The sequence below is a fragment of the Nelusetta ayraudi genome, unplaced genomic scaffold, assembly GCF_046127955.1.
Source record: "Nelusetta ayraudi isolate G7.1 ecotype Tasmania unplaced genomic scaffold, CSIRO-AGI_Nayr_v1 ptg000083l, whole genome shotgun sequence".
NCBI lineage: Eukaryota > Metazoa > Chordata > Actinopteri > Tetraodontiformes > Monacanthidae > Nelusetta > Nelusetta ayraudi.
In genome coordinates this window covers 1,558,169-1,579,782 of record NW_027466133.1, presented here as the reverse complement: position 1 = coordinate 1,579,782, position 21,614 = coordinate 1,558,169, and the positions used below count along the sequence as shown (strand labels likewise).

The 21,614-nt window shown below is 50.8% G+C and overlaps 1 protein-coding gene across 2 annotated transcripts in view; it reads left to right on the top strand.

Annotated features, from left to right (window-relative positions):
- The first annotated feature begins 5,384 nt into the window (after nucleotides 1–5,384).
- unc5cb (unc-5 netrin receptor Cb) overlaps nucleotides 5,385–21,614 on the top strand; it is a 108,826-nt gene continuing 92,596 nt past the window's right edge. For both annotated transcript variants that reach the window (XM_076044879.1, XM_076044878.1), the window contains exon 1: nucleotides 5,385–6,152. In XM_076044879.1, coding sequence (XP_075900994.1) covers nucleotides 6,092–6,152 — 61 coding nt within the window. In that variant the 5' untranslated portion in view covers nucleotides 5,385–6,091. The remainder of the gene's footprint in view (nucleotides 6,153–21,614) is intronic.

Genomic DNA, 21,614 nt, shown 5'->3' with positions numbered 1-21,614 from the left:
TGCTATCGTACAAACAACTTGGCTCAGGATTAGGGTTTAGGTGTTTTTTTTTCTTTCCTCAATCAGTATCTTTGATCACATTCCTGCTCAGATTGCGATGCGTGCCTGGCTCAGATCTAATCTGGGGAAGGTTTGGACGGATACTAAACAGATCGCAGCTCCAGCTTTGATCCAGGAGGACGGAGTGGAGGGCCACAGTGCTGTCGAGCCCAAGCCAGTTGGAGAAGATGTAAGATGTGTTTTGGCGGGGGTGGATATCTGGTGGGCGGCGGGCGCAGTGGGGCTCTCACCTTGCTCCAGGCAGAGGAAGTTGTTTTTTATTCGCCTTCCCCTATTTGAAAAGGAGAAGTCGGAACTGTCGTCGGCCAGAGCAGCAGGTCAAAGCCTGGCTTGTCTCCGCAGTCAGTCACACCGCAGGGGCAACTCCGGTGGTCCGAGGAACCTCCTTCCTCACCGTAATGTAATCAACGCTATAGTACACATAGTTTGCAAGTGCACGAGCGGCAAGTATAAACACTCGCATCCAGGGACCTTCTCCCCCTCCGTGCTGCCTACCAGCGGTGGAAACACAGCAGGAATTTCACCCAAACTGTTAAAATGTAGAATAATAAATAAAACAGTTTCCTTCCAAGTTTTGTGCGACAAATGGCTAAAATATCTTTCTATCGCTTTAAAGCTGTGTGGAAAACAGTTACACCCTATGGGCAAGGCTTATTTTAAACATTATCTTTTTGGCTTTTTTTTTTCTTTACAGTGATTGGTTGAAAAAAAAAAAAAAAACAGTTGGGAAAAAAAACAGCTTGGCCTCGATGCTGTAAGTGTCATGTTGAAACACACTCCTGGCAGTGGCGTCTCCGCCTCTGTGTCTGTTTTACGGGGGTGACTCACGGCGGTGACGGACAGGCGAATCGATATTTTGACTTTGCCCACTGTTGCCCCCCCGACACCCCCACACCCCCACCGACTCCACCTCCTCCTAGAGGAGCGGCGGTAATGGAAGAGGACAGTAAATAAGTGGAAGGTTCTTGACAAATGAATCCATTAACATTTGCCTGTGTCGCCTGGCGAGCAGATTTGCTGTTTTATGGAGCAGGAAAAAGGAGCTAGTAAATCCAGAGGTGGGTGGGGTGGGGGGAGGGCATAGGAGTCGGGGGGTGGGGTGGGGGGGTTGCTGCGAGGGTGCCGGGCCTGGAGAGCCGGCTGCCGGGGGGGTGGAGTTGGGAGAGGGGGCACAATCTCCCATGATGCAGCACTTTATCTCCCTCCCAAATGGCATCTTTATCTGCCTAAATTAAGTTTTGATTCCTTGCCACATACGGAGCCGCAAATCACTTTTAATACTGATATCAAGAGCGGCAGTAAAGAGCGCTGGCGGCGCTGGCGGCGGTGGCGGCGGCGATGGAGAGCGGCTTTATTGTCCGCTGACGCCGCTGCTGCTCGCCCTGCCACTGTGGCTCACACCTGTAAGAAAAGAATTATCAAGAAGAAGAAGAAGCTGTGCCGTGTTGTGCGACTCTCATATTGTGACATTTCTCACCGTCCTGCTGCTGGGGCTCACACTGCGGCTATCAACCTGTAAGGGTGTGGAGGGGGAAGCGGGACCGCCCCCTAAAGGTGACTTAATTTATAGCCCTGATTAATTTCCAATTCCATTTTCACTCTGCGATCTTTATCTTTGAAATTGGAAAGAAGCGGTGGCGGCGGCGGCGGCGGCGAGGCCCCACATACACTCTGCGTTACAGCCGCCGTCAGCATCATCATCAGTCTGCCTGCATATCTCTGTTTGTTTGTCTCGCCCATCAGTCTGTCTGACGGACTGTCGCTGGCTCTAATTGATCAACAGCCTGGCGGAGGGAGGAAGGAGGGAACGAGGAAGGGAGGGAGGGAAAGAGAGAGGGAGGTGCAGGCCCTTTTCCAACAGCTCTGATGCAGAGGACGGTGGGAGAGGGCGGGGCGTCTGGCGTCTGGCGGGAGAGACGCCGCCGGGGCTGCGTTCACAAGCTGGCGGGCCGAGACAAAATGTGCAGCCGCAAGACCCCCGAACTGGTGGAGGAGTTCGGCGCTGTCTCAGTCGGCGGTGTCTGTCTGTCTGTCTGTCTGTCTGTCTGTGTGTCCGTCACCGGGACTCACCGCGACAGCCGGCAGTATTCCGATGTCTGGATGAGCGACACGCAGTAAAACATTCAGTCTGCTCAAACCTCCGACACCATATGGAAGCGACTCCTGGCAACTCTGGTTGGACAGACGGTATTTACTTCATTGCTTCTCCTTGTAGCTCTCCGTAATGCACAAGACTGATTGTTTCCTCTCTTCATCCAGTATGTGAACAGACACTGTTGTTGTCTACCTGCCTGTCTGTTATTTTTTGGAGTCTGTGAGTCTGAGTCTGACACGAGACTCCAGGATTCTGTTTCCCTCGACAGGAACAGCAGGATGCTCGATTCCCGGTGACTTTGCCCCTCGTGCTCTGCTGCCACTGTTTTTCTATCCAGGCACTGAAACTTACAGCATCTCGGGGGAGGCCCCGCCCTGCCCGAGGCCCCGCCCTGTCGGAGGCCCCGCCCTGCCCTTGAGTTTCTGGTTTCAGTCTGAACTGAGACATCCATCAGCAGCAGGGCTGCAACTCACATGCTGAAAGGGGGCATGTTAACAATCAGTGGGGGGCATTTTTCACCTCGGTGTCCCTCTCATATCCCGGCCGGTCTGGGGAGAGTGTGTGTGTGTTACGTGTGTCGAAGCCATATCACTTTTCCAAAACTCCAACATGTATGCCTGCAGTCTTTTAGCTGTTATTGATGCTTTCCTCTTGCCACACTGACCTGAAAACACATGTGAGCCTCTTTTCTCCTGTTGCGCACCGAGATCACAGCCACTCATTTAAAATTCTGTTTTTTGTTGGACTTCAGAATGAATTTATCAATCGCCGCATGTGGTTTTTTTGCGGCATATTTCTCATCTCTCGTGAGACTAATTATCCAAAGACCTCTGTTTTTGCTAGCACAGTTAGCCTTCTGTTTACAGCTTCCTGCTTAAACTGAACTGCCGGTGCGTTCTTGCGGTAGCTGCATTTCCATGGTGGAACGAACGAGATTGCACCTCATTTGTAGTGTGAAAGGCGGGGCAGTAAAGGACGTCTGATAATTCTCCGCCCATTACGGCGCCTGGCGCAGAACTTATTCAGCGGGCCGCAAAATAGATGACAGCCCAGCGTGAAAACAGCAGCGAGCGGAAGGACGTCTCACAAAGCACACATCATTTAACCTTGAATTGGAAGGACTGCAGCAGAGCAGGGCTGCCACTTCCCACTCCACTCAGCAGAGAAGAAGAAAATCGAAAAGGGTGGGTGAGGTTGGTGGTGGTGGGCTGGGTGGGCGGAGCTTCATGTGGGCGGGTGGGTGCAGCTTCGTGTGCCAAAAAACTGCACGACTGACGAGCTAGAAAAAAATACAAGAGGAGACTTGACGGATGAAGGAAAGAAAAAGGACGTCTGCAGAAGAAGAAGAAGACGGGACGTCGCTTTGAGTGACCTCAGAAGCCCCTCCCCCAACCCCGCCCCCTCCTCCTCCTCCTCAGCGGCTGCCCTTCGTATCTGAACCGCACAGAGGAGCTCCGGGATGATGTGGAGCGTGTCGATAGCAGGATGAATGCAGCGAGGACTCGACATCCCTGAGGAAGCTCCACACAAACTCCTCACAAACATGCAGCTTCGCCCTTCGACAACATGGTTGTGACCCTCCGTCATCAAGAGTTGAGGCAATTTCCTCCATCTGAGATTAAAAAACGATGACGGCCGCCTATCTGTGCATTTAATATGAGAATACTGCGACTGAATGTTAATTTAGATTCATATATTGATAGTTGGCACATTTTTTTTCCTTTTCATTTTGCTGCACAGCCCACGTTCGAAGTCACATTTCCCATTAATCACCTCGTCTGTCCTACATATGTCAAATTTCTTCGGTCTGTATTTTATTTTTATTTTTTAAGATCTCGATCACAGCAACAAGTCGTCGCCCTGCTTGGGAACCGAAAGTCGCCACTGTATGAGGGAAAAAAAAAGTACTCAGGCTGGCCGGAGACGGTTATTGATCAGGTTTGGCGACACGCTATTACCACCGCTAAATAACTATTAGAGTGGCAGGAACGAGGCCCTGGCCGGATAAATGATGTCTTCCTGTTGCAGCACCGGTGCTAAATCAGCCAGGATTTATGTCCTGAAAATCTACAGAGGCCCACAAAACGGAAGCACCTGTTGGTGATACGCAGGGCAGCCAAACCTGCAATTTAAGGTGCAGCTCGTTGATTACTTGTCCTGAAAAGCCAAAAAAACAAAAACAAACAAAGCATAAAACCCCCCCAAAACAAACACTGTTGGCTTCCTGTTGCTCACACAGATGATCAGATCAGAGACAGCAGATCCAAATCAGCAGGACATGTTTGGTTTATTTATTTTATTTAGCTTTCATTGTTCAAACTCAACCCCTGAGGAGCAGCTTCACACAATAAACCCCCCCCCCCCCCAAAAAAAAAAACCCTCCAGAAAAATAGCGTTTTAGCCCCATGTTTACAGCCTAGTCCAAAGTAGCCGATTGCTTGTGGCACCTTTTAATAGGTACTAAACTCAACTCTTCTCTGATGTGTGTCTGGTCAATTCCCTTTGTGACATCACAAAGGGCCGATTTTCCTAGCACTCTCAAAGGCATAGAGAGCTAAAGAGGAACAGGTGGACTTTTGTTTTTTAGCGAAGAAAACCCCCCCGACAAAAAGCTGATGTGAAAGATGACGGATGAACGATAGATGTCGGAGGACTTTTGATTTTGATGGCAGCCACTTTGAAAAGCACATCATTGATTTTGATAAAGGGTGATTTGTTTTATTTATTTTTTTTACTGACATTGTTACCAAGCAGGTAAAGTGGATTTTAGTACAACAGGAGCAATTCTGGATTTATACTGGACCTAAATGCTTCCCTATGATAACTGTGCAACGTAAGACTTATCTATATTGTCATTTCATCATGTATTCATCACTTATTTATTCATCCCCTGATGTAACACGGGTAGGATTAGAATACACGCAGGTCACCACAGACAAGCGTTTCTCATAAAGCTGATTTATTACACTATTGTTTTCACCCTAACCTACACACATAAGTCAACGTGAGTTTGGGGTTGGGGGAGTGGGGGGAGATTGGCACCCACGCCGACGCGCACACTTGCCATTAATCATCATCTTGATGGATGACGACGAAGCGGCGGCTGAGGCGGCGGGCGCGTCCGTTCCTCCTCCGCCTCATCCGGGCCAGGTTTTGTTGCAGCGCCGTCGTAGCGCTCCTTTGGATTGGCTGGAGTGAGAGAAGGTGGCCCCGCAGCTCCGGCTCCCTTCAGTCAGTGGAGCGCGAGGCGAGGGCGCACGAGCAACGCACATCGACACACCGAGACACGCACTCACACTCAACACACCCACACTGGTCTACGGCTGACGGTTGATAGGTGCGGCGGTGAAGGCAGCAGGCAGGACTTCACTCTGTGTTTCTCTCTCTCTGTCTGTGTCTCTGTCGGGACTTGTGCATAATTTTGTTTTTGCTGCCGCGAGACGCCGAGAGTGTTCGAGGCTGCAGGTAACAGTGGCGCACCTTTGCGGAGGAACGCGAGCGGATTTCAACGCAGCACCCTCGTGCTTGACGGCGATGCACGCGCCTCCACTCTTCTGAACTGAACTGGGACACTTTGACCTGATTTTCTTTTCTGGGACATTCGCAGAACTGGATTGATTTTTGTGTTTTTTTTTGTTTGTTTTTTTTTAATCTTCCTCCCTCGTGCAAGGTGTATTTATTTTGGACTGCGTTCTTCTGTTTTGCTTTGCTTTGCTTTTTTTCCTTTTCTTTTTTTTCTTTTAAGAAGCCCCACTTTCGCCGCACGTCAAACCTGACCGACCGTCCCTGAGGAGCGCACTCTTCGTCTTCCTCTTCCTCCTCCCCGAGTGACTCGGGACTTTCCTCAGCGCGGAGTTTGACTCCCTGGTCGTGGGGCTGCGGTGCACACAGTGACGGAGAAGGAGCGGAGCGAGGCTGCCCGGATCTTCTGCCGCGATGCTGACCGTGTTGTGCTGGCTTCTCCTCGTCCCGCTGCTGCGCGTCCGAGCGGCTGAAGGTAAGGAAAAGTTCTCCTCTTTTCTGCTTGCCGGGTCTTTTTTTTTTTTTTTTTTTTTCCCTTTTACGCGCAAACTTGTGTAAAAGTCCGTTGGTGCTGCAGCAGGGTCGGAGATGGGATGGCGCTCAAGAGCTGAGTTCAGCCACAAAAATGCAATAAAGTCTGCGTTATTTCACTTTGCCCATCTTATTTAATTATCTGTTCTGGCTGATTGGTGCTTGAAATGGGACTGAAATCTGTGTGAAAGCAAGAAAGGCCCCCAGTCTCAACCCCCTCATGTAGTTTTGACTCTAAAAAGTGCTGTTGAACTTCTTCCCCCCAAAAAACACATTCTGACACCCTTCATGCTGCTGCTGCTCTGTTCCAGCTTCTCCTTAAATCCATTCTGACACGACGAGAGTGGTCTAATCTTCAGAGCAGGAATAATAATTAAAAAATAAATAAAAAATCACGGCAGTCGGGTCTAAAATAAAAATAACAGTCGATTCCTTCCTCTAATTAATAGAACCCAAATTAGATCCAAATAAAGGCTGATGTGGGAGATCAGTGGGCCGACTGATCCTCCGCTCGAGTCTCCTCGCAGCGCTCAGTTCGTTGCAGAATAACAAGAATTAACAAAAAAGAACTATCGCTTTGATTTTTGCCTTTTAATACAAGATGTTGAAGATTATGATTTTCTTTTTTGTCTTCCTCTAATCACGACGAGCAGTTAAAGTCGGAGATGTAGTCTGGGGAAGCGGGAGGGAGCTGAAGATGCTGAGACTCTTTAAAAATTTTAAACACGCTGGTGGAAGAAGAAAATCTTTAAAGAACGTATGGCATGACGGAGGTCCAAGTGTGAGGTTCTCGCTCCCCTGAGCGCCTGGAGCCTCCTGGCTGCTGTTCAGGCGCGTTTGTGTTGAAGCTCCTTGATGAGCGACACAAAAACACCTGAAGAAGACGATTTTTCTCTGTTATTCTTCGCTGAGTGGGACAAAAGCAAAGAGGAGGCGGTGGAAAGGGTGAATGTTGGGTGTGTGTCAGGTGCCGAAGGAGTCTGTTTGTGTGTGTAGGTGTGTGTAGGTGTGTGTACTAGCGAGGGTAGGTGGTCTCTCCCGCTGCCGTGGAGACGGCTGCAGGTTTTTCACTTTCGCAGAGCTTTTTTTAAGCTTCTCTGTTTTGTTTGCACAAGCAAGAAGGAAGGAAGGAAGGAAGGAAGGAAAGAAGGAAAGAAGGAAGGAAGGGAGGCCCAGGCACACACCAGGTGCGTGTGGAAGACGACCTCATCTGGACGCCGCTGCCGCCGAGCAGCGTTTTTGCTCCTACATAGTTAATAGAGAGAGAGAGAGAGAGAGAGAGAGAGATCTGGTTTCCTCCAGAAGTGGGGGGGAGATGACATAATGCCCCCCCGCCCTCGAACCAGCCCCCAACCACTACCACCATCAGGCTTCTGCGTGTCATTGCCTGGGTGGGAATACGAACAAGGTCCTTTTCTGTCCATTAAGAAGTCAATACAGCGGGAGAACATGGTTGGGGACTAATTAATGGACCCTGCTATTTTAAGTGGGGTGGGGTGGGGGTGCTGATGAGCTCGACACACTGTGTGTGTGTGTGTGTGTGTGTGTGTGTGTGTGTGTGTGTGTGTGTGTGTCAAATGGCTGCAGAACGACGGCTCGTCCTTCATCTCCGCTCCTTCCAACCTGCATCGCAAATGTTGGAGGGGGATCGTCGATAGTGCCGTGCTTTTTATTTTTTGGTTGTGTGTGTGTGTCTGTGTGCGCGTTCTCTTTTCATCCGACTTGTGTGACTTTGACTCGCTCCCCGTTCCATCTGCCGGCAGGCAGAGCCGAGTGGAGCTGCGGGGAAAACGAGGGAGCTCATTAAGCCGAGACTCATCAGTGACGAACCTTTTAAAAAAAAAAAAAAAAAAAAAAAAAGAAATGTCAGGTTCCAGTTGAATTGGAGATGTCGGGTTGCACCCGTTTTCACAGGCGCGGCCCGGAGCTCCGGTGGCGTAGGCTTATATTTACATTTAGCCCTCTGTTTACAGCCTCCTGCAAAAAAAAAAAAAAAAATCAATGTTGGGCCCTCCAAGTTTGTGGGTGGAGGTGGAGGCAGAAGGCGGGGTTGGTGTGTGGTCGCTATCCTCGGAATGTTATTGCTAGGTGAGCCCTTTGTGATGTCATAATTTGTGACACTTTTTGAAAAGAAGAGCCAGCAAAGCCAGTGCAGGATGGACCTTTGCCATTTCTGGGAAATTCAACAGGCCAGAAGAATATACAGTACATGGTTAAAAAAAACAACAACACCTTTATAACATTTTACATGGCATGGGACCTTGAAAGGAACAAGATTAGACACAGTAGGAGGCGCTGTTGTCAGTAACGTTGAGGAATCACGATGCGTTCAGGCGGCGGCCGTCATGGCCCTTCCTCAGCTGCAGCGTTTTTTGCGTGACTTGTACAATTTATTTTTACTCCCCTTCTGACTTTGACTCGCTCGACTCCCATCTGCAGGCAGGCAGGCAGGCAGGCAGGCAGGCAGGCAGGCAGGCAGGCAGGCAGGCGGCAGAGTGGAGTTGAGTGGCGGCGGTGTGGGGGAATGAGAGCGCTCATTAACCTGCTGAACTCTTGACAAAGGAGACAGGTCGAGGCAGATATAAGCTGCGAGCTGCCGGGCCAAAAAGGCAGCAGAGAGCTCAGTGACAGCAGCCTGATTGGAGGAAAGAACAGATGTAGTGCCGGAGTCGGAGCCTGGCAGCAGAGATGTGTGTGTGTGTGTGTGTGTGTGTGTGTGTGTGTGTGTGTGTGTGTGTGTGTGTGTGTGTGTGTGTGTGTGTGTGTGTGTGTGTGTGTGTGTGTGTGTGTGTATGTGCGGGTGCGTGTGTGTGTGTGCATTGCCCGTGTCTGTGAACGTGTTGCTTTTAAACGCTGATAAAGGATGTCGAGATTCTTTTTTTGTATAAAAACATCCTGCAAGTGCTGCAAAAAGAGACAATGGGTTTCCAGTCTTTTTTTTTGGTGCCAATCTGAATTAAATTTTTCTTCCCCACTTGAATGGAAAAAGCCTTTCTCACTGTTGTAATGCATCACATTTGCTTCTGTTTGAGGGTTTTTATTTTTAAGCAGCGCTGACTGTTTTCCAGCTGAAATCACTAAATCACCGTCTGTCGACTCGCCGAAGTTTGTTTTGTGTTGCTGCTTTTCCATTTGATGATGCGATGAGGGCCTTCAGTGGCTCATTAATATTCATGAGGTCATAAAAGTTTATATTTCTTAAAGACGCACAGTCTTTAAGATGAACGGGCAAAAGGTCAAGAGCACCAGAGGAACCGCCTCTTACTTCCCAAACAAAGGGAACCATATAAGGTTCTCTTTAGTCCCCGTGGAGGAGGAATTATGTGCGTTATCTTCTTGGGCAGCCTGAACGTGTCTTCTCTGTCGTCCAATCACGCTGCGGCGTCTTTTAATGAAGCTCCTCTCTTATGAAAGAAAACCATTTTGCAGCTTTTCCTTTTTAATTCCCAGAGCCTGAGTGAGCCTTGGCAGTGGCTGCGTTTCTATTACCCATGGAATAGCGCAAAACCTAAATATCGCAAGAAAAAACTGGTCAAGAAAACACCTATAGAGGTATACAGTATAAACAAAGTATAAACACATATAGAGGTATATCGCATAAGTGTCATGGAAACCCTTTTTTTTTTTTTTTCGCATTTACACGTCAGCGGATGTGACGTACGGGGTCACGTGACCAGTTCACTTCAAGTGAAAATGGCGCGTTGTGTTTGGATGGAGGAGGAGACGGAATATTTTTTGCAAGCAATCAATGAGAAAAATGTAACGACCAGTCTTGACGGCAGACAAACGTAAACAAACAAAAGCAGACGTGATTCTCGTCAAACGGAAACACCTGCAAATCCCAATTGTGCTTTGTCGAAATTTTAGAATACTCGCTTTTATTTTGCGGAAAACTGTGATGGAAACGCAGCTGGTGGCACGTGCCTGTTAGCTGGTGGGCACCTCCTACCTACTCCAGGCTCTTTCTGGGATGAGTTCAGTTTTTCCACGGTGCCTCACCACCACCACCTCCTCCTCCTCTGCTTCCACCACCTCCACCTATTCCTCCTGCCTCAGCTCTCTGACGATCTGCTCCCCAGAGGATTGTTTTTTTTTTTTTTTTTTAGTGAACAGTTGAGGCATATTTGTTCCATACCGTTTCCAGCGGTTAGCGGTTGCTATTTTTCCACGCCGTACGTCTCCTCGGCCTTTTTTGAGTGCCGCCCCTGAGGACGCAGGTAAAAGCCCCCGTTGCTCCAATCGTTATTATTCTAACAATCCTCCCCCCCAACCACCACCACCCTCCGACCGCCTGACAACTGGCTCCTCGGGGGGCCACTAACATTACAACCATCGCCGACGTCGTTCAATAAATGGCACAATGAGGGACGTTGTGTGTGCGGCGCCTCCCGCGGCCTGCCGTCCGCCGCGCGCTCATGGTCGGGCACCTTTTTTATTTTTTATTTTAATTGGAGGAGGAAATTAGGATTGGAGGAGACGCTTCCCCCCGAGGTGCAGGTGCAGGTGAAGGTGGAGGAGCGAGTAAACAGTGCTGGACGGAGCCGGGCTGGGTTGGGTGGGGTGGGGGAGGGGCTGCTGGAGGTGATAATTACTGTGAAAAGTGGCTGCTGGGTTTCCTTGCCTGCTCCACCTAAAGCTCTCCCACTATTGTTACCCAGGCAGAAAATATACATGTGCGCAGTTATTTTAGGAGGCGGGAGGGAAGGCCAGGGAGGGGCGGGGGAGATTTTTTAGCAGCGGCCAATGACGGATGACGCCTCCCGTTGTTCCCGCAGTTTTCGTCGCCGTAGTTTGGAAGAAACACAATAAAGAGAGGGAAAAAAATGAAAGAAGGACCTGCAAGGTTGTGGTTTCTCTTCAGGGAGCGTCCTCTGATTATTTGAAACACGAGCCGGGCGATTGAGCTCATTTACACCTCTATAAACAATCCCGGCGTTGTTTCCGGGCTTTCCCACCGCGGCCTGGTTGCCATTATCTTGTGTATTTTCCACATTTTTGCGTCTTTCAATTTTCAGCTCTGATTAAATGCATTTTTTCCCCCTCCACCCCTGAAACCAGTCGAACAACAACAGAATAAATGCAATCAGCATTTTTTTGTGTGCATATTTTTTTTTCTCCCCCTTTTTTGTGGCCGCGCTGTAATTGTGTGCCTTTGCAGAAAGTGGTGGAGAACAATCAAACGCTCGGAACCCAAGTGAGGGCGGGTGGGGGTGGTGGTCGGGGGGTGGGGGTGAGGACATAATCTGGGCGTAAACAAGCCTCCCGATGGTTCGGGGCTCCTCTGCTTCTCCGCTCTCGCCGGTTGCCGCGCACCAGATGTGATCGGTTTACCCAAGAAATTTTGACTGTTTGTTCTGCGTGTTCGCTCTCTGGCGAGATACCCCCCCCCGCCCAGTTTATTTTACTGTCGTCTCTCTCTCTCTCTCTCTCTCTCTCGAAAAAGAGTCCCTTAATGAGGTCGGCTTCCGGTCTGGTCTTCATTCATCTCCCACTTCTCCTTCTTCTTCTTCATCTTGCTTTTTTTTTGCACAGTCGCTGCTGTGGTGAAGACGTGAGGAGCGTAAGGACTAAAAAGAAAAAAAAAAGGTGGCGGCGGTAGGGGAGAGGAAAGAGAAGGAAGGGTGTTGGCAAGATGTGGGGTGAGGACAGAGATGGAGAGAAGGAGGGAAGAGGAGAGGAGTTGGTGGTGGTGGTGGTGGTAGGTGTGGTGGGAGGGGGGGATTGCCATTAATCACGGCCTGTGACACTCTCTGCTAAAGGCAGGGGAGCCGCCGCGGCCGACATTCACTTCTATTAGCACTCCATTAGCAAGTAGCAGCACTTGACTGACAGACAGGCCCCAGGCACAATAGCTGACCTGTGTCTCCACACTACTCATGGTGTGTGAGTGTGTGTGAGTGTGTGTGAGAGTCAGAGTGCACCGGGGTAGGAACTACCTGGACACATTGGAGCAAGTCTTTTAGGCTTTTGGGCAGCAAATGAAAATAATTGTGTGAAAGGTCCCTGCGTTCAATTATACCACTCTGATATGATGGCTGGTAATGACTGTAAAGACGGCGACGATGACGACGATGATGATGGCAACCAACCTGATGGCACCGACCTGATTTCCCCCCCCAACCAACCTGTGATATGGCGGCTTCTGCCAGAAAATGGCCCTTCAGAGTGGAGGCGGCTGATGCATTAGAGCCGCAGTCAGTCATTCAGAAGGGTTTGCAGGCCTCTCACAAGGGCCGCTGAGAGGACCCCCCCCCCCCCCCCCCAAACCCCCACCCGCCCAACCCCCGCCGTGATTACAGGATCTCAGGCTGAGAGGGAGAGGTAGGGGGGCGTGGACGGCCGTCCCCGGGGCTCTCGATCCGACCACGGCGGATTTTATGATCGGAGATCAGAGACGACGGTGGGAGAAGCTCCGGGGTTGGAGGAGTCAAGAGGAGGACAGAGCCGGAGGGGCCAGAGAGGAGTGATTAGCAGCTAAGTGGCCCTTCTCATGCAGCACGAGCGCCGCTGAGTGCGAGCGTGCCCGCGCGTGCACGCATGTACACACTCCTCTGCTGCCGCCGCTGCCCTCTAATTTGGCATTATGACTCCCCAACCAGCCCCACCGTGCACTGCGCAGTGCTCAACCACTAATGTCCTCCTGCATTTTTGTGTGCTCCCAAAACAGGATGTCAGTGTGGGGCTTGTCATTTAAAAAGAAAGAAAGAAAAAAAAAAAAAAAGAACTCAGGTAAATCAGAGCCAGAGCGGCTCATGATAAAAGAGGAGGAGGAGGCGGGCGTGAAGTTCAGAGGTCTGACGGTGCAAAACAACCTGGAGTCCAAATAAAGAAGATTGAACCTGCAGACTGTGAATTATAGCAGAGTTGGTTTGGTCAATTTTGAACGATGAAACGCTCGTCTGCTAGTCTGCAGATTAGGAACTTATGAACAAAAAAAAAGTGGCTAAATGAAATGCAGCAAATTAAAGGGATAATAAACTCTTCTACTTGTGGGCAACTGTGGCAATTGTTCGCAGCAATTCCAACAATAGAGGCCCAAAAAGAAAGAATATAAGAAAATGGAGCATCATAGTCTTTTCTGTTAATTTTTTACCACCTGGAAACAAAACGGGTGATTCAAAAGCAGCTCAACTCTGACCAAGAACTTCAAAATTCTGCTGTAAAATGTCTTTAAAAAAATAAAGAAAAAAAAGAAAAAGTTCACCACCAACCTGGAAGCTGCTGGATGCTGCACGTGTTCTCACACTGCCAGCAAGTTGATCCCCCCCCCCTCCCCACCTCTTGTTTTACTTTGATCTCCGTCCTGACACACCCTCTAAATCCGACCCCCCCCCCCCTTCCCACCTAACCCCACCCCCTCGCGCCGATAAGGTATTTACACGGCGCGGTGAAACGGTTTAAACCTTAATCACCGGCGTTTAGAGGCACTTTAGCTGATGTAATCATCTGTGGACGCAGCAAATGCCGAATGTCCCGAACCGCCGCCGTCGCCTTTTCCTGCCTCGCAAAGAGGATTACGGCGCCAAATAGATGCTGGGGTTTGCCAGGTAGTGGGGGCGGGGCTGTGGATTTTTGGGAGCGGAGCGCCGTTTCTCTTAGGCAAACCCCCCACCCCCTTTAAAAAAAAAAAAAAAAAAACCCTCTCAAAGTGCTGATGATCTGTAAAGGGCTGAATCAGTGGGAACGCCGTCCTCTCAGCGGTTCTCCCCTGCAGTCACGGCGAGGAGCAGCATGGTGGAGGCGCTTCGGAGCTGCCACGGCAGCAGATGAAGGAAGCGTCTCCAAAAATAAATATATAAATAAATAAATAAAAAATATTTAGGCCAGCAATGCCCCGCGTGCAGGTGTGAGATTATCCTGGATTAGCTCGGCTGTTGCGTGTCGACGGGGCCAAGGAGCGGCTCGGCGCAAACATTTTTCGGTGTTTAAATTTCTCCCTAAAATAATTATTGTTCTATTATTGTTTCCTTCTCTCTCTTATTTTGTTGTTAGACGATGAGAGGCTGCGATACCTCTCTGGCTCCCGCCGCAGCTGTTATCTTTTCCACAAAAGGCTGGGAAAAGAAACAGTGGGGTTTTTGTTCAGAGGTAACTAAACACACCTAATTAGGTGAGCCGTGGAGGTTCGGCTCGGCAACAGTCGGCAAATACAATGAAAGTAAACAATTCGCGCCGCGTCTCTCTCAGGCATCCCGGAGCCGAGCGCCGAAAATAATCTCAGGGATAATGCAACCGCATGCAAATGCAACGAAATGTTACGGCTTCCTTTGTCTTTTTTTTTTTTTGCATGTGTAAGAGCCGGATGGATGAGGAATTGCCGCTAGTCTGTCTGGCCGAGCTTCAACCTGAAGCCAGTTAGAATGTGAGCCGACCAATCGGCAGCCTCTGGAGGAGAGAAGGGGGCGGGAGCTACAGCCAGGACTGACTCAGTTGTGTCGGATTTATCAGAGGAGGATCTTCGCGCTTCTGGCTTCCCCGCTTTTGATGTCACTGACTATTTCAACGCGGCCGGTGGATGTTGCAGGTGGAACTTGTATTGAAAACCAATTGGAAGAATACATAGAATTTTACATTATATTATGAGGTTTTAATGACGGCTGCGAAAGACAAAGAGGGCGCAGTTTGACCTCGAAGCAAATCCTCTGGGCGCCTGCTTGCGTTTTGAGACAAAAATAACCGAATTTTCAAATTGAATTCAAATCGCCATCGTCGTCCCGTCGACGCTCTTCGGGCGCCGCCGTCTCCGCCGCCTTTGATCCGGGCTAATCCTGCGGGGTCTGACGGACGCCGAGCCCATCAGTGACGCATGACGACACCGGCCGCCACTCGCATCACCTGAGTCGTCTCGCATGGCGCCTGCTTCTCCGAGGCTCTTGCAATCACCTGAAGTTGTCTTCTTCCCCCCCCACCCCAGCCGTCTCTCTCTCTCCCTCTCTCTCTCTCTCTCTCTCTCTCTCTCTCTCTCCCTCTCCTCGCTATCTCTTCCCGCCGCCGCCGCCGTTCCGACTCTGATTGACGAAGCTAAACCTTTAATCCGGGGCTTTGCCGCCGTCTTGTGCTCAGTGCCGCCGCGGCCCGAGTCGGCAGTCTCGCCGGGGCGACTCGCCGATGTGACTGAAGCGAATGTACAGAAGCTCTCCTGCATCACAACGTCTGCGTCATGCACCACAGCTGATGTATATATTTCGTCACGATGTTAGTTTTTTTTTCCCCCTCTCTTTCTCCGCCTCGACTCCATGTCTGGCTGCGGGAGGCCTGCGGTCTCATGTCAGCGGACGGTGGCGGCTGAAACTGGATAGCGGGGGACCCCCGCTCCACCACCACTCGACCCCCCCCGTCCCCCGTCCCCAGTTTCCTGTCTCAGCCTCCAGAAGCTGCGCCGGTCGCTGCGGCCCTGCGAGCAGCATCCCGGCCGCAGATATAAATGTTTGTGCCGTCTTATTTTTCCTCGCTCCATTTTCCTTTTTTTTACGGGCCTCCAATGATTGACTTCATCCGACCGCCCCCTCTACTTTACCCCCCCACCACCCACCCCGCCCTCTCTCTGTCCCCATTCCTGCGTCCGCCTTGAGATGCCACAGGAGGAGGAGGAGGAGGAGGAGGAGGAGCGAGCGGCCTCTGGTTTACATTAGGGCTCCTCGGAGATGGGCCCCGGGGCCGGCTGAGAGGACAAAGCCTCCTCTTGTTCTTCTCGCGGAATACAAGAACGGCGGTCTGCGCCGAGGACCTGCAGGATTGTTTGACTTTGGCTGCGTTTTCCACCTATAGATTCATGTCGTCGCGTTTGAGGGCTGATTTTTTTTTTCTTTTCTAAATGGAAAGCAGGAAGGAGATTTGTCCTTCGCCCCTTATCGCCATCTCCCCTCAGACCCGTAACATCCAGCCTCTGTTTTTCTTGCTTGCTGTCTGCACCCCCGCTCCCTCCCAGCGCCCCCCACCCCCACCCCACTCTAGACACAGTGCTCTCTGAATAACAGCCCGCTAGTGTGAGAAAGTCTGCCTCTGATAAATCTGCCCGCAACAACCCGGCCATTCATTCATCCTCGGGAAATCAATCTTTCTCATAATTCGCCTCATTTTTCTTCCATCTGTTATCTGCGGAGCCGCCGGGAGGACTTTTAAACAGAGCAGGTCATCGCCAGAGGGCAGAATTAAGTGTGTGTCGGGGTGCCGACCCAGTGAAGTTATTGTTGTTGTTGTTGTGTAAAGAAAAAACACCCTGAGCTAAACGAGGTGCTAATTGAAAGCCTCATGATGCAGAAACGCCACCGAAGCCCCTCGACTGCCTGCGACCTCACACCTCCAGTCAACAGGATGATGGGGGGGGGGCGGGGGTTGTTATTTGAGAAACGCGGCCGCTGAAGTCACACTCCTCTGTTTCGCAGGCTTTGTGATGAATGGCTGTTTTTTTTTTTTTTGGGGTGGGGGGCTCTAATTACTTTGTACAAGTCCCGGCAAAACACCGTGGAATTCATCAGCATCGGCCGCGGCGAGAAGTTGCTTCTTTTTTGTTGTTGCCACACAGTCGGAGGCCCAGAAAAGTTTTAGAGGACAAAAAAAGAAGTGGGGTTGGGGGGGATTGGGGTGGAGGGGGGGCAAAATGAATGTGCCGGCGCTGCCGCTGCCGCGACGGCTGCAGCCAAACTCCCGGCAACCCAAACACCCCACTGCGTGACCTCCTTCTCCTGGTTCCACTCTTTGTTGCTGTGACTCCGGTAATGGGCTGCAACTGGAGATTTGCTGTTGGGTGTCAGCACTTTCCTGTGTTTGTACAGCGTGTGTGTGTATGTGTTTGTGTGTATTTGTGGGTGTGTGTGTGTGTGCCGTATCTCCATGATCAGTCCCCGGTGACCTAAGTACTGGCAGACAGTCTTTAACTGGGCCAAGCTCAATGGCTCTCATTTAAATGGGGCCCAGACAGAAGCCCCACAGCGAAAGGCTTTACTTTATGACTCCCAACATGTTTTTTTAAAAAAAAGGAGAAGAAGAAGAAGCAGAGAGAGAGCGAGAGGGAGAGAGGGGGAGAGGGAGAGAGGGGGAGAGAGAGACTCGGCCGTCGTGCAATTTGTGCCCCGAGAAGTCAAAGTGTAGCGAGAGCAGGGGAAGTTTGAGAAGTGCCAAATGAGGCCGTTCCACTGCGCCGCCGTCATTAATTCCCGCCGCCGCCGTCCTCGGTAATGAACGGCGGGCGGGAGGTGGATTTGTGACAGCCGCCGCCGCAAATGTCAGAATTATTAATGAGCTCAAAGTGTCTCGGCGTGTCCTACACGCTGCCGCTACATGAAAAAGGGCTGGACTCGGAACCCCAAACCCTCCTCGTGATCCTCGGCGGATGCCGACGGATGAAAGCGGAAAAATGGAGGATGATGCATTTTCGCAAGGAGGGGGGGTGGCGCTAGTTGGAGCATTCGGGGAGGCTTCCAGCTGTGTGTTTGGTTGAATTATGCATGTTTGTTGGGATGACGAGCGCTCCCAAAATGTCGAGTTGAGGATTGAAAGTCTTGCGCGTCTAAATTGGGCCCCTTTTAGTCTCATGAGTGCAGACGAACGTCCTCGTCCTCGTCCTCGTCCACGGCCGCTCATGCTAACAGATTAGCAGATTATTAGATGCGTGGTTTAAAAAGCACTCCAGACTTCCAGGGTTTCGCATTAAAAGTTGAGATTTCTGTCTCTTTTATCTTGCGTTGTCATCATGCCGAGCACAATCATCAGAAGAAGAAAAAGGAGGAGAAGAAGACATCACGAGTTGTTCTGTTTTTATTCCTCCTCCTCCTCTCGCTCCGCCGCCGAGGAGAAAAGCGGAGGTGGGAACGAGATCCCCCGCTTGGAAACTGGGCCGAGGCGACGCACGGCGCTTGTTTCTCCGCTTCCAGACCTCGATAAAACCGTGACCTCCAGCGCGGGGCGCTGCTGCGGCGAGGCTCCCTCCGCCAGCTGCGGCTGTAAGCTGATCCGCCGTGTCGGCCGGCGTGCCGCTGCAGGTACGCTGGGCTGGAGCAGCGTGTGCGGCGGGAAGCCATAATTCAGACGCTGGGGGTCGAGGGGGTGCCGTTGTTCACCCCACCCCCGCCCCTTCTTTTAGGCTGATGTGAGGTAAACCGATCTGTCGGGTGGAGAGGGATGGAGTGGGGCAACCCCCAACCAGCCCCCCACCGCCTCACCCTCACCTCACCTAGGCCCCGCCCCCCATCATCAACCTCCTGCTTGTGGCTCCTGCAGGGAAACTTGTGCAACTCTTTATCCGAAGCCACGTTTCTATTTGCTTTATTTTTATGGACATATGAACGAGATGACATGGTGACGAGGGCCACAGTGCGTCTTCCTCTTCCTCCTCCTCCTCCTCTTCCTCTTCTTCTTCCTCTTCCTCTTCCTCCGCTGAGCCTCTCACACATCAAGCCTCGTCTATTCCGGGGCTCCTTTGTGCTGTTTCATTGTTGGCGGAAATAAAAACCAGCGTCGTGTGAGGAGCAGCCTTGCGTCTTGCGGATCGGCCGGTCGGGCCGGCTTTGAGACGGTGCCGACTCGTACATGCACCCACACCCCCCCCTTCTCCTCCTTTCACCACTTCCCTTTCTTTTTTGTGTGTGTGTGTGTGCAATTTCTGGGGGAATTTATGCGGTAATCCGAACCACATTGTGTTGCTTTTTCTGCGGGAACAACTACACACGCAGCGCAACCTGGTTTGGGTTTTGAGCGCCATCTCTCTTGTTGGCAGTTATTTGCGGCTTGTGGACTGAGCCGCCGGGCGAAGGCACGAGAGGCTCTGTGCTTTTCTTTTCTTTTTACCCTCCCTTCCTCGCTCTCTCCTTCCTCGTAGGTTTGTTTTAATAAGAGCTCGACACAACACAGCAGCAGCAGCAGGCGTAGAAGCTGTCGGGAATCTGGCCGGCGTGTGGAGTCGTCGGCCTGCTCCTCGAACAGAGTCAGGGGGGGTCAAGAGCGGCCACATGCGTCTCCATTGCCCTTAGAATCGCGCAAAACCTAAATATCGCAATAAAAAAACTGGTAATGGAGATACAAACTTCTCAAATATTATATAATATATATAATATATAATATAATATATATAATATAGAAGGTCTTTGCGCTCTCATGAGGCGGTTTTTCAGACGTATCGATACAGAGGAATATCGCAAAAGTGTCATGGAAACACTTTGTTTTGCATTTACACGTTACTGGACGTCATGTACGGGGTCACGTGACCAGATCACTTCAGTTCCGGCTTATGTGCTTCACACCATTCAATGGAAATGCCTGCAAATCGCAATTGTACTTTGTCAACATTTTAGAAGTATCGCTTCTATTTTGAGTAAAACTGTCATGGAAACGCAGCTCGTGACTCTGAGGGGTGTGTCGCCACCAGGAGCTGCTGTCTGTTGGCACCTCCCTCCCTCCATCACATCCGGCCCCCCCGTCCCTCCTCCTCTGTTGACTTTGAAAAAACATTGAAAAAAAAAAAATCTGTGTGGCGTCGCAGGCAAGAAAACGAACCGACAAAGCGAGTTTGTGTGAAAAGGCCTTTTCAAAGATGATTTGCCGCAGCGCGACTCGCAGAAAAATCCATGCGACCGCGTCTGGGTGGTCTCCCGAGAGTCGAGCGGGGCGTTTTAATTCAATTCCCTCCCAACCCCCCCCCCCCACCACCACCACCCGCTTCCTAAAACTCACCCATCTCACTTTGGTGATACTGTTACGACGAGCTCAGCTGCCGCGTGTTTACACGGAGGGGAGGCGGTCCGTGTGGCTACTGGAGATAAAGAGCCGCTGTGCGAGTCGATGTTGTTCCAACGACCCTTTAACTGATTCCTCTTTGTTCACTTCTTATTGCTTCCTTCCATGTGTCCAAGTTGAGCTAAAGAAAACACACCATCTAGAATGTCCATTGGAATATTGCATTTAAAATAACTAAAACAGAATGAACTAAGAAAAGAAAAATGTCTTAACGCACGCTGTGTTTTGAACTTACGACTTTCAGAAAGTTTGCACAATCAAACAAAAAAAAAATCCATGAAACAATCCAGCTCATGTTTTGCATAATTTGCCCAAGGCTGCAGTCCACTGATGAGTAGTAAAAGAATAAAAAATACACCATCTTCTTCGTCAAACTCCCTCTTTTACGGTCAAATCTGATCTGATTGCTGGTCGGGACCTTTTGAAGCGATTGCAGCTCCCTCTCTCCTTCCCCTCCTCCCTCTTTTTTTCTTTTTTAATACCAAAGTAGGCAAAAATCGAATCATGTTTTTCCCTCCATCTCATACTTTTAAGTAGTCGGCCAACTTGCCCTGCCTCCGCCTCCTCCCATCACGGCCTCCTCCCGGTGGCGAGCGCGGCTCTGCTAATCTGACTGATGGTCCCGCTGCCCTTCTTCCCCGGCTCCCTCTGCACTCTGTGTTATTGGTGCAGGATCACCAACCATTGTTTACCTCGCCGCAGTGCCGCTAGTTATCCTCTGCAGCAAATGGCCGTGTCTTGACCAATCACGTCTGCCTTTTGTCTCCTGGGTTTTCGGGTTTCTTTTTCTTTTTTCAATTTTTTTTGTCCCCCTCCTGCCGTCTGCTGGATGCTCGGCCATTTAGTGCAGAGGGGGGTTAGCCTTGTAATTGACAGCCACCACTAAACAAATCTGGTCCGGCCTCGGCGGTAGACCGAACCCCCCCCCCCATACCCTTTCCCTCCCCGACTCTAATCTAACTAATGCACCGCCTGCTCTGTCTCTCTGTGTGTGTGTGTGTGTGTGTGTGTGTGTGTGTGTGTGTGTGTGTGTGTGTGTGTGTGCTGGAAAGTGAATTAAGCGCAGGAAAACTCAATACCTGATCCATATGACGGAGCTGCCCGCGTGCACATTAGCAGTTTCTCTGCAGCCTCCGTAATTGTATTACACCAAGTCGGCCGCACTAATGATCGGGCCCTACACACACTTACACACTCGCGCACACTCTGCCTATTGTTGTTAATCGCCGCCTGCGCCCGGGCCCGGAGCCCGGAGGGTGGAGCAGCAGAACAGAGAGAGGGAGAGAGGGAGAGGGAGAGAGAGGACGGGCGAGCGAGCTGCAGCCCTCCGTCCCTCAAGGCCTCCGACACCAAATGAAATCACGGCCTGCGTACGTGTGTGCAACTGCGTTTTGGCACTTGTGTGTGTGTGTGTGCATAGAAATAGAGGAGGGGGGCATCTTCTCTTCTTAAAGCCGTTGTTGGAAACCTTCTAATCAGCGTCTTTCTGGGGACTCCCACTGTGTGTGTTTGTATTTGTGTTTTTGCCCTTTGCGTACCCAACGTTCCCTCCAACACACACACACACGCACTCAGAGTCTGACGTGACAGTTGTAGTGTTGCCAGTACCCCCCCACCCCACCCCCCGCGGCTGCTGCAGAACACACAGTGATAAGAGGAGTTTACACCAGCCTTG